Here is a 15612-nt window from a genome sequence, read left to right as displayed (position 1 = left end):
ATGTTTCCAGTTTGTTGCATGAAAGTGAGGCAAAAAAAAAGAAAAGTGAGTGAAAGTGAGAGAAAGTGCGGCATATTATTGTCATATTATTCTTTTTTAATGACACCACAAGAATCAATATTTTTCCATTTTCTTTAATATTTCTTTAAAACGCTAAAAGTAGCAAAAAATGTCAAGTAAACTTACCTTTCATTTTACTGAAGTGCCAAAAGCTACACTATCCTATCATGTTCCTAAAGTATTTTGAAAAGATCCGTGTGACAGTTTAAGCTTCAAAGTTGTCCCTTTTTGCAATAAATAATATCTACGTACTAGCGATGTTTTTATTCAACGTCAATAGAATTTTGTCAAAATTCAAAATTAAGCTTGATAAAAGTTGCTATTGACAAGTATGGCATCAAAATTATGAAATATTGAAATTAAGTCAGTTTTAAGTTATATTTCAAACTATTTTCGAGTTTTTCTACCAGCTTAAGAAAAGTGAAGTATTTCCATTTATATTTTAGGCATAAAAAAGTATATTACATATTTTGGCAATTACTGTAAGATATAACCGGAACAATTTGTAGTCAAATTTGATGCAAACGCAATATTTGAAAGTGTGATATCTAGTGACGGGCAAGTTGTGCAAAAATAATTTTTGTCACTAAAGACCACTGTTTTACACATTTGCACTTTTCACTTCTATCTGCACCTTTATACATTTATTTTGCACTTTCTTTGCACATTTGGCCTAGCACTTTTTATTTTGGTTGAAATCAGAATTTTCTTTGCGTCAAAATTTGTTTCAAAGTTTGAAATCAAAGGCTGCCGGCAAAATAAAGACATGTAAAGCCTAATTTTGAACAATTGGTGTTAAATGCGCAGGCCCAACGTACTTCACTTTTGGTTGAGAAACAAGGGAGAACAGAAATGAAACAAGCCAGTTTCAATTCAAGAGACAAGCTAAGCAGTGCGCTAAGACAGTTAATGAGACCAAAAAAGCAACATATCAGCCTTCCTTCCCTCCTCCAAGCTAACTGTGCCCTCTTTTTGAGGAGGAAAAATTCCAACTTTTCTTCACATAGATCAATGTTGCAGATCTACTGGTGAGAAAAGAGGAATAGATAAGCAAGGGTGAAGCATTTCTTTGTCCAGTTCAAAAATTGATTTGGTCCAAAATTGAGGCAAAATTGAGTTTTTTGGAATGCGTTTTTCAAATTTGTATCACTGAGGGGAAAAATTGAATATATTTCTTTTTTCATTTTATTTGCACCTCTTGTCAAACTATTTTGGTCTTTTTGCACCTTTTCTGCACATTTTGGGCTTATTTTTTTGCACCTTTTTGTCTCTAAAAAGCTTTGCTATTTTGCACATTTTGCCCGCCCCTAGTGATATCTTATCGTTTGCTCAATTGATTTGGATGGCATTGTAGTTGGAAACGCAACTAAGGTTACTCCCAGCATCTATTGTTTAAGTTTTCAAAAATATTACCTATTTGTAGGTTTTAAGTAGATTAATATTCTAATCTGAGCTAAAATTCAAGATGGTTTTTAACGGAAGTTGTTCCTTTTGTTTCAATAACAACGAAAATCGTTGTTAGAAGTCTTGGCATTTGCACCAAAACTATATCAGTATTGTGGGTATCACCGTGGGTATGGATTCTACAAACCCTTAATGATTTTCGGATGTTTGGAAATTAAACTTTACCTTGTTTTGAAGATAAAACTTGGCCCAAAGAGAAAGAAGTGCGTAAAAAATATTAATGCAACAATTTTGCCTTGAAAACCATAAAAGAACTTGAATTATCAATCAAATTGCAATTTCTTTTCACCTTTCTTTAACTTATTGTTCTGTTTTCGAAATTATTTTTGCCTGATTTTTACAACCAAAAAAGCATTCTATTTGTCGAAAATCAACCCTTTTTCCGAGCCAATTTGGAGAAAGTTAACTATTCATTCAGCATTTAATATTTCAGCATTTAACATCTGAAAGAAGGCCAAAACTGGCGAAACTGGTTCAATCCGACCAAAAAATTTTTTGCGAACAAAAGCACCCTCAGAACCAAAAGCAGTATGCTCCAGAAGAGAGTCAAATGTTTACCATGACATCTGCATCAATTAAAAACGTGTCCTAATTTCGAACTTTCGTATTTTTAAATTTCTTGTGAACTCAATGGATAGCCTGATTAATAATGAATACAGTTGATAATAATGAATGTCACTCATAAAAATATAGCAAAAAGGCTAAAAACGAACTTTTCCCTTTTTTTAACAATTCTTTTGCATTATTGCAACTTGTTTTTGCATTCACCTTTATTGTACCTTATTTTCTTTTTCTCTCAGCATTTTCTCAATTTTAAAGAAATCATTTCGGCAAAAAGGGCACCTTTTTTCCCCGAAGTCAATTCATGAGCAAATATAAAACCTCTACTTACCAACTAGCACATTTAGTGATTTTGTTTCTTTGTATTTTTTTTTTGAGGTGTAGACCACAATGTTCAGCGTAAAAAAGTTAAAAAATTGGAATAAGCAAACCGTCAGACGTGTGATTTTATCCAACAAATATTTTCGGTTTAAAGCTACACCATGTATGCACCTCAAAATGAAGATATATCTTATTGCACTTACTCTTTAATGTTTTACATACACTGTTGATACAAACAGTGATTCCCTTGAACAGGTTTACCGAAGTATTTTTTAACTTTTGCCTTTTGAAAAAACTTTTTTTGAGCCTGAAAATGTCATTAAAATTATGAAGAGTTGGAAGACGAAAATATTAATTGAACATTTCTTTTTATTCTAGACTCAAAGGTCAATGACGTCTCTGCTCGAGGATTACGACAAATTAATTGTTAAAAGTAGGATCACATGATTGATACACAAGTTTGATTGTATGGGTCTAAGTTGAAAGAGTAACACTTCATTGTTTGGGAGAAGAAGGAGGAAGAGGAGAAGCAGCGGTAAGAGCTAATCGTGATGCCATACCGTTCAGACCATTTTCCATTGGGATCTGAAACGAGGCCGGGTCAAGGGCCGAGCATTTGCACACACATCCAGTTACGGGACACTCGACATACTTCTCAAACCACTCGGCCAAGTGGCTCACATGACCGCCATGGCGGCAATTCTGACACCAACTGAAGAATTCTCCAAATTCACTCATGATTGGAGCATCTTCCCGGAGAGGCTGTCCGGTCACCAACTTGCCCGAATGAGTTCCCATGGTCAAGAGACACACAGCACATTTTTGAAGGGGCTTTCGACAAGCAGGGCAGGCCTGGGCTCTGATATGTCGCTTGCTAGTCGCTTGACGATTCAAACTGGCAAATTTGGCTTCGTCTTTAGTCGGCATTCCTTTCAAGTGTTGGGCTACGCTTTTGCCGCAAAAATTGCACGAAACAAAAACTTGTTGAGGGGGTTTGGCTTGCATGTGAGCTTTTTGAATGGCGATGTCGAAATTAGCGCGGCAACTCCACATTTCCCAAGCGTTTAGCAAGTCTCGATAACACTGGAACCAATTCTGTACTTGGTCCTCCAACCCAACGTACGGAGGGAGACCTCTGACAGATAACCAGCTAACGCTTTGAATATCCCCCGTGGAGTCCAAATACCTTTGCAATAAGTCCAAGGTGTCGCGTGTCATGCCACACAAGAGCAAACCCTTCAGATCGGAGCCATCCAAAGTGGCCATCCAGAGGCCGGAGAGTGTACTTATAAGTTTCTCATCTGACAAATACAGACAGCTGAAGGCAATCCGATCCCCAATCTCAAGGGCCTGGTCGTTTATGATGGCTGAATAATTGTCATTGTCGGTCGATAGGAAAGCGAACATTGCTCGGAGATAACAATCTTCGAGCTGCTCGAAACTGCTCCGAACGGTTTCTCGCCATGACCCATTCTTATCCTCATTGAATCCGGCTAGTGAGATCTTGACTATACTGAGGATGGAACCTCCTTCATCACTGATGCATTTCTCCAAGATTCGTGAAGCCATCCCCAACTCGAGACAAAATACGGCAACAGCCACAGCCCGCGAAAATTGCTTCTTCTCTTCACAAAGTTTGACAAACGATCCGAGATCATTGGGATCCATACTCCATCCACAGATTCGTTGAGCGTGTTCCCTGGGCTCGCTTTTGTACACTTTGCGTTGTTTGAGGTTATTGGAGCTGGCACAGCCGCTCCAAGACAAGTAGTTGATATCGGCTCGCAACATGGCCGAAGGACTCCGCTCCATCCCTAAGACTGTTCGCACACCAGGGAACGTAGTATCTTTACTCAACTTGTTCTTGAACGACAGATCCTCCATGAGCCTGCCACAATGGTGGAGCCACTGCCAAGCTGCTATAAGAGAGGGCGAATCCGCCACAAACTCTTGGTTATCCGCCAAGGACGGGCATTTGCCATAGTTTTTAAGGGCACGCATTTGCATGTCAACCGAGATGTCTTGGAGATTGGCGAACAACGATGATTTTTGCGAAAACGACCGCAGTTTGCCACCAAAAGGCCAAATCAGACAATGGTTGGCTGACCAACTGGGAGAAATTCGCTCAGTCACATGGATTTTGGACAGCTTCTCACCTCCTACCACGGCCAAAATCTGACTTTCATCCGTGGGATGCCAGGCAAACGAAGTGTACCGTTCATCCGGACTATCCGCTTCGCTCCACCCTTGAATCTGCCGCTCGGTCACAGCGGGTTCGCCATCCTCGATCATGAAAGCCCAACTCTGGATGTCGTGGAGCGTCAAATACGGGTTGGCCTCCTCGGCCGAACACAAGAGACCCGCGCGGGTCGGACTCCATTCCATGTGAAGTACTCGAGAGCTTTGGTTGAGAGTAACAATGGGTTTCTCGAAATTGCGCGTGTCCCAGATCATGACGCTATTTTCGTGGACCGAGGCCACGCGCGAAGCCAAGAACGGGTCCACGCACACCCCGTAAACAGCGCGGGTGTACGTGATCAAAGGACTAGTATTGGTGCGGAGATCAAATACGCGGATTTGCTTGTTGTTCATACCCGCAATGAGCGACCCATTATTGAGGTTGGGCGCCCAAGTGAAAGAATGGCAATGCTCGCTGGGACCCAACTCCACCACTGGTCGAACGTAATCTTCGGGCAGATCGTCTACGGCCGAGGTTTTCCGGAAGCGATCCGAAAAGGAAGAAGCTAGCCCCGGCAGGGTGGACGAGCTCTGACTGGTATTGAGCGAGGCCGAACCGGGGGGGGTAGGTTCTCGGTCGGTGTCGAAGATTAAAATGGCGTGTCCATGGCGCTGTTTCTCGTAGCCAGCGGCGAATTTGCGCTCGTCAGTGGGATGCCAATGGACGGCATTGCAGGCCCGCACGAGTTTCGAACCGAACTCCTTGACCACGTGATGGCGCATCTCGGCCTCACCATTCTCCACCACCGACGTCTCCAGGAAGGACAGGAGGGAAATGCGTCCATTGGCTTGACCCACGGCCAAGCGGATGTCGCCCGAGGGCGCATCGCCGGCCCGCGGATGTATCGACACGCATTTGATGTAGTTGGGCGGTTCCGGAATCTGCTTCTCTATGAGCAAAACCTCGCGTTCGGCGATGCGGTGATGGCGGCTGCCGTAATGGACCGGCGGGGCGTCGAGCGGACCCGGGTCGCTCCGCCAACGAAATAACTGCAAGTCGGCCGAGCACAACACCACGTGATCCGGCAGGCCCGGTACCCAATGGACGCTGGCGATGGCCGGTCCCGTAGCCGGAGCAGCACTCCCCCCGGCCAAGGGCCCTGGAGTCGCCATGGGCCCCGCCCGTTGGGTGGCCTAAGGGGATTCAAACCAGGATATGATGCAAGGCAGAAAAGAATGGAGGGCGGATGGGCGGGATGGACAATGTCGGGATGAGCCCAATGATCGGGTCAGGAAATGTGAAAATCCCAGGGCAACGGAGAGGCGGTCTCTCGAAGACTGTGGCCGACACGTGGACTGGATTATTAGGCCCCTGATTCCCTGGCCCAAGCAGATCGGTCCATCTCGAAACACCGAGTTAACGAAGCCAAGCCCAAGGCAGTCAGCACCGGCCTTTAACCGGTTTGGAGCCTGATTGGGCGGCACATCTGCGCACAGCACGGGCTTCTTCACTGGCCGAGTCAAGTCAACCTAGTTGACGATCCTGGTCAACGTACCAATCAGATCCCCATGCAAAGACATGATGGCATGGATGAGCGAAGGAACGGGTCTGAAAGAAAGATTGGGAAGCGTGTCAAAAGCGCACCAACGAGAACGAGAGCACACACACAAGCACACATACACTCACTCAAGCTCCGAGGATACAGGAATGGGCACCTTAGAAAGTAAACAAACCCAGGAGGGGGAGGGGGACGTCATAGCGGATAAAAGAGAGCAAGAGCACAGATGGAGAGAGAACATCGCTTTTAAACGAATTTAAAAAAAAAATACTTTTTAGCAATAATACATGAAACTCAATGGCCACGAGAAAAACATGTGGCCTCCAACCGTTGGATTGGCTTCCAAGTTGCTACTTTTGAAACTTAATGGCCACAGGGACAACCATTGGGCTTCCAACCCTTAATTTGGCCTCCACGGGACTGCTTTTTAAACCCAATGATCACTTGGAAGAAAACTCAACTTAACATTGGTCATCAGTTAGCAGTAGATGCGTGCTGCCTCTTAGCTAAATTTAAATAAAGGAATAGTTTGACTCGTTTTATAAAATGCTTGGAACAGGATGGGATTGGCTTTGGGAATCTTGTATTCCATTCAATGATTGATACTACTTTAAAGCAAGTCAAGGTAGCGAGGTTTGTGCAGAGAAGTCTGATGTTTCCAAAAATGCTATTTTTCACGCTAATGGTTAAGTCGCCAGATTAAAATATTTGTGGGTGAACAATCATCTAAGCATTCTAGATGTAAACTGGCTTTACACAGATCCATGACTTGTTCCATGGAATTGACTAACAGCCATTTGGTTATTAATAGATTGAAATCAGCTAATGAAAAAACTACTGTAAGCAACATTACAATTCTCCAGAAGCAAAACATTTGTATGCCATAACAATACCAGAAGCAACTCTGATTTGTTTGCTCTTAAGATGAAGGAACTAAATACGTTTCTTTATATATGCTGTTGTGTGGGTAACTTTTGCAATTCAAAACGGACAACGAAATGGCTAAACACTACCTTTTTGACTTTGTAACAACTTTTTTTTAAATTTGTAATTTTTTTTATTTTCATGCTTTTTCCGCATTTTTCCAATTTTTATTTTCTTACATGTTTTTTCACATTTTGCCAACATTTTTGACAATTTTGCAACTTCTTTTCAGATTTTTCCCAACCTGAAAATAAATCATTTCTGCCATTGAGGCAACTTTCTGCTCAAGGTTTAGCTAATATATATTATCTTTTGCTCATTTGTACTCTCAATGGTGATATTCAAAATGCATTGTAGTGTTACATTAAAGTGGCTACTTTTACATTCAAATGGCCTCAAAATGGCCCCTTTGCCGCACGAAATAGCGCTGAGATGGTGGGGGTAAGCAGGGGTTTGCTCAATTCCTGGATGCGACAGGCTCCAGGACGTCTCCTCACACGGCGGGCCTCCAAGTGTCCGAGCAAATTGTGCAACCTCCCCGACACATGCTCTTTGCTCTAGACCTTCCTGTATTAGCCTAAGACCCAAGCAAACAGATGGACCAAGTTCAAGCTCTAGTCAGCCACGTCTTCTTCGACGGCATTGCGGAGGTGGACCAGTATGTCTGAGCCACGCCCCCACCTGAGTTCAAATCCTGGAGATTTGCCCTATCAACATGGTGTTCAGAGAGATCATTAATCAGAGAGTATTCATTAAAAGCCAAGGAGTGAATCTTAGATCCAGAAAAGGTCGCACGACACTACATAAGTTGCCTCTTTTCTCCATCTAGATAAACGATTAGTCGGCGGTGCTTATTTTTAAATTTGTGGCAAAATGTTAAAATGTTTAGATAGGGACTTCAAGGGTTATCAATACCGTGTTAGGTTAGATTGGGTTAGGTTAGGTAAGGTTAGATTGGGTTAGGTTAGGTAAGGTTAGATTAGGTTTGATTAGGTCAGGTTAAGATTTAAAAAAAGTAGCATCGCCAACTAATCGGTGGAGAATAACGTTTACCCTCGATCTAAGCTCCCCCCCTTGGCTTCAGTGGTGTCAGGTCCCTGGGCTCTGAAGATGCCAGACTACCTCTTGAAATATGCCAGATCATGCCAGACCAAAGTCGGAATATGCCAGAAAATATGCCCCAAAGAAAAAACATCCCATTTTGGCTTGTTACAATTCTTCTCAATCAATTCATTCTTTCATTTTGATGTTGAAATCCCCATTTTAGTTTTCTAATCGAATTGTATTTTGTTTTTAGGCTGTTGATTGACAACTTTGACCCCAAAGAAAAGAACTAACTTGCTCTATTACTCATTAAGATTTCTCGGTTTGGTCACGCTCGATCGTGCTTGTAGCAGCGATTCTTCCAACGAAGCGACAGTATCTCACAGATCGCAGAAAGCTGGACCAAGGTGTGAGACTGTGAGGCTTGAGTTGTGCTGTGAGTCGCAGTTTTCTCGACACATTGTTTGAAAATCTGTGTCATGTAACTGGACCATCAATAAGGGCCCTTATTTGCAACGTCACATGGCCCAAAAAACGGGATAAGGCGCGGGAGATTGCTACATAAACTGCTGCTCTTGCCTTGCTTTGAACGCAATTTCTTTTCCGGCCATTATGTGACCCAAGGCACTAATTGAAAATGAAATTTTGATAGAATTAGTCAAAAACAACACAAACGCATTATAATTCAATAACAAGGAATTGGCCCAATCAGCCCTTTATTTGGTAGGGGCTAAATGATAAAGCGCCCTGTGGAGTGCAGAACGTAAAAAATATTTTGTGTAGAGTAAGGGGGTTACGGGATGTGTAAGCATACCACAGCTGTGGCACTGACTATGAATAATAAAGGAGCTCTGGATGCACCTAATTCATTTAAAAATGGCACAGCCCTCAGACAAGATTATAAAACAGTATCCCAAAGGGAAATCAATACAAGAACCTGTCAACCAAAAAAAACTGTACCCAGAGCCTTCCAACCACTTCTTCTGAGGTTGAACGAATTAGCGTTATTGTTGGAGAAGAATAAATCTATCAAACTCATTTGCGTGAAACGACTTGATGTGAAACCAGGCAAATGCCAGGGGTTACCTCAAGTCAATTGGTTGTACCCTTTGTTGAACTGATGCTCAGATCTAAAGACTCAAACTTAGTTTCAAACAAGGAAATATTCTCACTAACAGTGGATGATGATCTATTACATTTTTTAGTGCATCTGATCAAATTCAGGTTAGTTTGCAATACATCCATGCTCCTTGTGGCAATAATTTCTTAAGGACTTGATCTAACAACCTATTTATGTGATGTCACCTTTAATTTGGTTTTGAAATTGTTGTTGCCTCCTTGTTCTGTTGCAGGATTTTTATCACTTGAAAGTGAAATTGGGGGATTTGAGATATGTTTTTGAATTAATTGTATCATTGGTTGAAGTTTTTCACCATTAGAAAATCGACAACCTAGCAATATAAGTGTTAAATACCTTTTTTTGGTGCTTGTTCACTAGATCCAATCACTAACCTTGACTTCAAAAAACAAATAAGATATGCACAAAGGATAATACAATTCATACAACTATCTCTGACACATGAGGCTCCTGCTTGCTCCCTTGCCTGTGTTTCAGTTCTGAAGTCATTAAAATGATTGGTAGTGTCACTTGAACACCAACCAAAGGAGAATCTTTGTTGTTGTTGGAATTCTATCTTTCGCACCATATTATGACTACGTGTGTCTACGTATGGAAAGGTGATGATGGTTGGAAAGTTGCAGAAAAACGAAGATGATAGTGGTAAGGTACGGAGCTTGTGTGTTGAGCCCCATCTGCTGTCTTGCGCTATGCACCCACTAGGAAGCAATTTCAAAAGTCAATAATGACTAGATCTTGAATTGGCTCCACCTTAGTGCAGAGCAAAATGGAGTTTGCTTCAGCAGATCTGTACACCAAAACAAAAAATGGTGACTGGGTCATCAGTAGTAACGACCTAAAATTGCCAGGTCTTCAATGAATGCAGTCAGTGACAAAATTAATCAAAATCGGCCAAGCTTACAGTAAAAGTTGTTCATATTTTCCTAAAATTTCGTAAGACAAGTGTTTTTGCTAGACTTGACTGTAGTAAAAGACTCAAGTCTTCTATCAGACTCAAATCTTTTGCCAGACTTGAGACTGGACTCATGACCAGACTAGACGAGTCCGGCAAAAAGTCCAAAAATCAGAGCACTTGAACATTTCAGACTTTTGACAGCTTTGCCCTAGCACTAGTAGTGGGCTCAGACTGCGTTGAGGATGAGCCTGAGGGTGTGGGATTTGTCGGACCACCATCATCATTTAGGCAAAACACCTGGCCATCCTATGAGTCAACAGACGTCAAGATCAAATTGAAGGCAACCTGCTGCTTAAAATTGAGTGAGGAAAGCTTGGCATCAACCTCCTCCTGAAGGACCTCGCAATTGAATGGCAACTCCTCAAAGAACGCCAATGGCAACCATTAAGCAGTGAGATCTCAGTCGGGGAGAGGAATGCAGAAAACCTCCTCTCAATGCTGTCCAGAGGCATATTGATATGGGTGGTGGTCAGTGCTGCCAGATGAAATGGATCGATTATCACCCAACTTTTGCCAAAAATTACCAGTTTTATCACTAATTTACGGGGCTTCAACGAAAAATAACCAAATATTAAAATGTAAACACCATATGAGCTTTGTTGTTATTTATAGGGCCGGCAAAAACTTGCAGATATATATGGTCTTTATTGACAACAAATTTGCAACAAAAAAAATGACGAGATTTACACAAAAATTTGCAAATAAACTATCCAAAACATAGGCACCAACACGTTCTGGAGGTTGTAAGGGCTGCTTTTGACTTCCCTATCAAGCAACACGTAGATGAAAACGAAAATCATATCATGATATCTTCCAGCATTGAGAATTGAACCTGCTATCCCTTGCGAGCAAATTTTGCCTTGTCCATTATACCCCGTAGAATGATCCGAATTTTGCACATCTTAGTATCTTGTGAAAAAGATAAATATCAGTTCATTAACTAGGACACAATAATGCCAGAGCGTAGAAATGTATTGCAAAACAATTTTGTTGAGAAAAGTAAGTTTTTAAGTTTCAAAAAAGTAATGGTAAGTCAATTTTTCCAAAACTAACCATTCCCCTCATGACCATTTACCCCAAAAATCATGAGAACACGTCAAGATATGCCTGATTTTTAAAGGAGGAAGTTATTTACCCAAACCAAACTAAAATTTGAAATAGAGTATCTTAAAAAATTGCAAAGATAAAAAGAGCTATTTCAGATTGATGGAAAACATCAGCAGGTGTTTTGCAATATGTTTACAATCTATTTCATACCTGTGTGTACATTTTTCAAAAATATTTCCTATTTTAGCCAACCATAGCCAACCAAAGTTGGATTTTTCGGATTTTTCAAAATCACCAGATTTCGAGGTTCTTTCTGCCGTAAATCACCAATCACCAGGCGCATAATTAAGGTTTCAGTTGCAAGGGCCTGGGTGCGCCGAGGCAGCGGCATACAGATGAATATACGTAGGCGAGGTAATCCTGCTACCTGGCGGCCATAATTGACCTCAAAGTCAGCTGTTTGTTATGATTTGGTTTTGGGTGGGCAGATTTTGAAGCCCACAACCGTCAGAACGGACCTTGTGCCTCGTTTTCAAGACATTTCGGCGTCATCAAACTAGTTGTACTTCTATTGAAAGGGCGTTTTCCATCTACAAAGTATGGCAGCTTTTTCAAAAAACTCACTTGATGCCAAACTTGTTAATGCAGTGAATGAGACCCGAGAGGATGGATAACATCAGGTGATGTCTAACATACCGCGATGTTAAGACATTGATTCTCCAGAAGAGCATATCCAACACTATGGAATTGACCCTCCACAAAAACGAAAGGCGGATGACAGTCAATTCAATTGTAAGGCAACACTTCATCATCACCGGGGCTCTCGGGGCCGTCACCTGCCTTTTGAATCAACTGTGGCTCTCCAAGCCAGCGGCTACCAAAAAGCACCATTCAACAAACTGCATGGCTCGTCACAGGCACTCACCTACGTTTTGATCTTTGTTCTGATTTGGCATTTCGGATAGATCCCGTGAAGAGTGATTGGCGCCAATGATAGTGAACAGGGTCAAAATGAAGAAGATTGAGGATAAAAGCGCTCAACCAGATATCTTTCAAGTTAACAAGTTATCATTCAAGATAAAGAAAGTCAAAGCTCACAAAAACCGCCATTTGGATGAGAAATGTGCTTTAGTCATATGGATCGAAAGTAAAACTGGAAAAATGATTCCAGCAGAGGAAAAAAATGGAATACCTGATTAGGTATATTTTTTTCCAATTTAGGGATCGTCTTTTGTATCCAATAACCATCTCGTTCAATGGTAATCAGTCAACCTTGAGTGTGCTTGGCTATAAAAAAAAGAAATCTCATTTTTCTAAGTTGAATTGGCCATGACACTGACACTCTTTTCAAATGAATCATGTGTATCTAATCCAAATGTTAACACTCTTTTCACACTAAAAAGAGCGAAATTCAATTTTGAGGCTTTCCTTATTACAGATTCATGTCCATCTGATGAGTTTGCCAACTATGGTACAATGTACTTGAAATATTGAATGTCAACGAGCTTCCCGCCAAATCGGCCTGCTCTTGGTCGTAGCAACTCTGAGCCACTTCTCGAATCAAACTAGTAACATAAGAAACGTAGAGGTCTCTTCAATTACAGGCAGGTCACTTTATATCATTCACTTTTAAGTGGTTCGTTTCAGGCGGAAAATTCAAACTTTTTTTCAGTACATGTTTCTTGAGTTCCCAAGGCATGGTTCTGTGCTCAAATTTGGCCAAGATCATCTCTTCAGCAAGATTTTGTGGTCGTATGTCAAGCTTATTTGGAAAAAAGTGAACGATTTAGGAGATAATAAATGTTTGCTTTTGTTTGCAGTTGACATCTCCAGAAGTTCGTGGTATAATCCAACATTTGCCGCATAACCCAGTCATTGGGGCTCAAGGAATCGAAGGTTCAAAGGCTTCTCTGGCCGCTTCTTTCCAATCACGTCTGTATTTACGCCATGCTCTCAGGCTGTCCAGAGATTTGGCTGGAAAGAGCATTGGATATCAGTTCTTCTTTCTTCCCATCCACTATTTTTGGGCCACTCACTCTTCATAAGATCTACTTGGATTGGCAATAGAGCGAAGGTCGAATCAATTGTTTTGCCTTCATTTTGCCTTTATTGTAGTCCCTTGCTTCAAAGAGCGGGTGATGGCCCCAACGTCTCCAATGGCCCTGTTGGTTTTGGATGTGTTGCCTAACTATGGGATTGACTGTCGTCCACTTTCCGATTTGGTTGAGGGTCGATTCCATTGCTTTAGATATGCCAATCTGGCAGATCAATGTCTTTGCATCACGGCATGTTCTTCAAAACATAAAGATTTCCGTCCTCATGTGTCTCATTCACTCCACAAACGAGTGTGTGAGATGAAAACCTTCCTTTTGATAGCAGTAAAACTGTGGATGTCGCTGAAGTATCTTGAAAACGAAGAGAAATGTCCGTTTTGGCGGTCCTATGCTCTTCCGGACAATCAATGTTTTAAAACATCACGGTATGTTGACTACAACAAGTTTGATGCCGCTGAAATGTCTTGAAAACGAGGGACAATGTCCGTTCTGACGGTTGTGAGCTTCAAAATCTGCCCACCCAAAACCAAATCATAACAAACAGCTGACTTTGAGGTCAATTATGGCCGCCAGGTAGCAGGATTACCTCGCCTACGTATACGCAACAATAAAAGAAAAGTGTTCAGATGTCCAGCCTTGGTCAATGCCAATTCAATGGAAGTAGCGCATATTAACGCCATATCAGACGTTTATGTAGATGTGAAAATCACGATCTGCCTTTCGATGTCTATCAAGCACTTTACCGGTGGGTGCAATCATTGGGATTTCAAACCACTTACATGAACAACCCAAAAATTGCAGAGTCTGTGCTAGTCCTTCCTGCTTTGGCAATGGTTTCCCTCAACGGGGTCAAAGAGCTCTTTTCTGTTATGGAAACAATGTCCCAGAAGGATTGGAACACTTGAAAGAGCTGGCAAGTTATTTTGAGATTACTTTTATCCCATAGGTTGAAACTGGAAATGTGGAATCAATACCACCAACTACTACCTCATATTTGCGGTAGTAATGACTTAATTAGACATTAGATAAAATAGACATGGGATCTGCATCAATGAAGCTAGTTGGATGTTCCCATCAAAGCAGGACAATGGATATAGTGGACAATGTACCCAATGATGTGATTTGTGAATAGTATTAGATGTGGGCGTTGGTGCCCGATATGACGACTCAGTTCTTGGATCAGGCAAATCATTGCTGCTTGGACTGGTATGTTCTTTATTTGCCCTTTGACGTGTGGACTGAGAGGTATGGGGACGTTTAGGCAAGCTCTGGCAGGTTCCTTTGTTTGCTGGTACCAGTGTCAGCGATGCAAGTTTGGAGCTTCAAACATGTTTTTGAGAAGCTGACCCTTCTTTCACATTACTATATGAGGAACTGTCAGCTTCGTTAAAACCAGTTCGAAACGCCAATTTTGAATCACTGGTATTGGCAGGCAAGTTTGTTTGCTGGTACCAGCGCTTGCCTAAATGTCCGAATAGAGAAGTATAAAGCTTTGAGATTTCATTTTAGGGCGCCCTCTGGTTCTACCATGAAGTAAGTGTCACCACACATCTTACTTGTGACAAAATGTTGGTACCAAATATTTTTTTCGTATTTTTTGCCAATTTTTGTCACTTTTCATGTACAGTCAACTTTTAGCAAATGCATGTTGGACTGAAATTGTTTAAAATAATAGTTGAACGATGTCCCACGATAACAAACAATTTTGTTAATGAAGATTTGGAAGCACTGGAAGACCTAAAATCATGGTAGTTCTTGCCGCGATTGTGGCGCAGCCTGGCTAGCTCGCGCAGCTGAAATTCGATCCTGTACTTTACACGTCTCTATTGAACGGTTTTACAACCGTCATCTCTGAATTTGAGGTGGGAAGAGGCGTTGAAGGGGCGCCTCATATCAAGTAGGTGGCAACAGTGCATTCTACGGGTGCCTGTGAGCATGGGCCTGACGGAACTTTGTGGCCATATTTTTCACTTGGAGATGAGTTCAAGTACTTGGTTTATAGGTCATCCAAATATTAGAACAGCCACGTGATTGAGGCCTTTGACAACTTCTTGATGGTGTGACAAATCCTGAGACGTCTTGTGTTGAAGATGCCATAGGGTACTGGTTCATAGAATCAGTTGAAATAGAGGGATTTCTGAGGCGTTGCCTGTTCTCGTCATTGGAAGAGCTTCATATAGGGCATCGGATCTTGCACGGGTTGATCTGGGGGCAATGGCTTGATCAACATTAAAGTTCAAACTTGTGTTTGAGTGAGGTGTTGCCTGTGCACAAATATCTCTTTTAGTGAGTGGTTGTAATGATCAT

The 15612-nt window shown here is 41.7% G+C and overlaps 1 protein-coding gene and 1 long non-coding RNA gene across 3 annotated transcripts; one reads left to right on the top strand and one right to left on the bottom strand.

Annotated features, from left to right (window-relative positions):
* Positions 1-2757: 2757 nt before the first annotated feature.
* On the bottom strand, positions 2758-6379 carry LOC131878263 (GATOR complex protein MIOS-A-like). The gene is made up of 2 exons (XM_059224191.1): positions 6272-6379; positions 2758-6193 (listed from the first exon to the last, which is right to left on the bottom strand). Exon 2 carries the CDS (start codon positions 5755-5757, stop codon positions 2902-2904), a length of 2856 nt encoding a protein of 951 aa, XP_059080174.1. The 5' UTR covers positions 5758-6193; positions 6272-6379; the 3' UTR covers positions 2758-2901.
* A 5286-nt stretch (positions 6380-11665) lies between these two features.
* Positions 11666-13335, top strand: LOC131885832 (uncharacterized). Of its 2 annotated transcripts, XR_009373869.1 has the most exons (3): positions 11668-12451; positions 12690-13003; positions 13072-13335. It is a non-coding gene; the product is annotated as an uncharacterized LOC131885832 (long non-coding RNA). The 2 variants fall into 2 exon arrangements; XR_009373872.1 differs by having other exon boundaries at positions 11666-12451; positions 12690-13335.
* Positions 13336-15612: the final 2277 nt, after the last annotated feature.

This window comes from Tigriopus californicus, chromosome 1 (genome assembly GCF_007210705.1).
Source record: "Tigriopus californicus strain San Diego chromosome 1, Tcal_SD_v2.1, whole genome shotgun sequence".
NCBI classification, from domain to species: domain Eukaryota; kingdom Metazoa; phylum Arthropoda; class Copepoda; order Harpacticoida; family Harpacticidae; genus Tigriopus; species Tigriopus californicus.
This window is presented reverse-complemented; position numbering and strand designations above follow the sequence as displayed.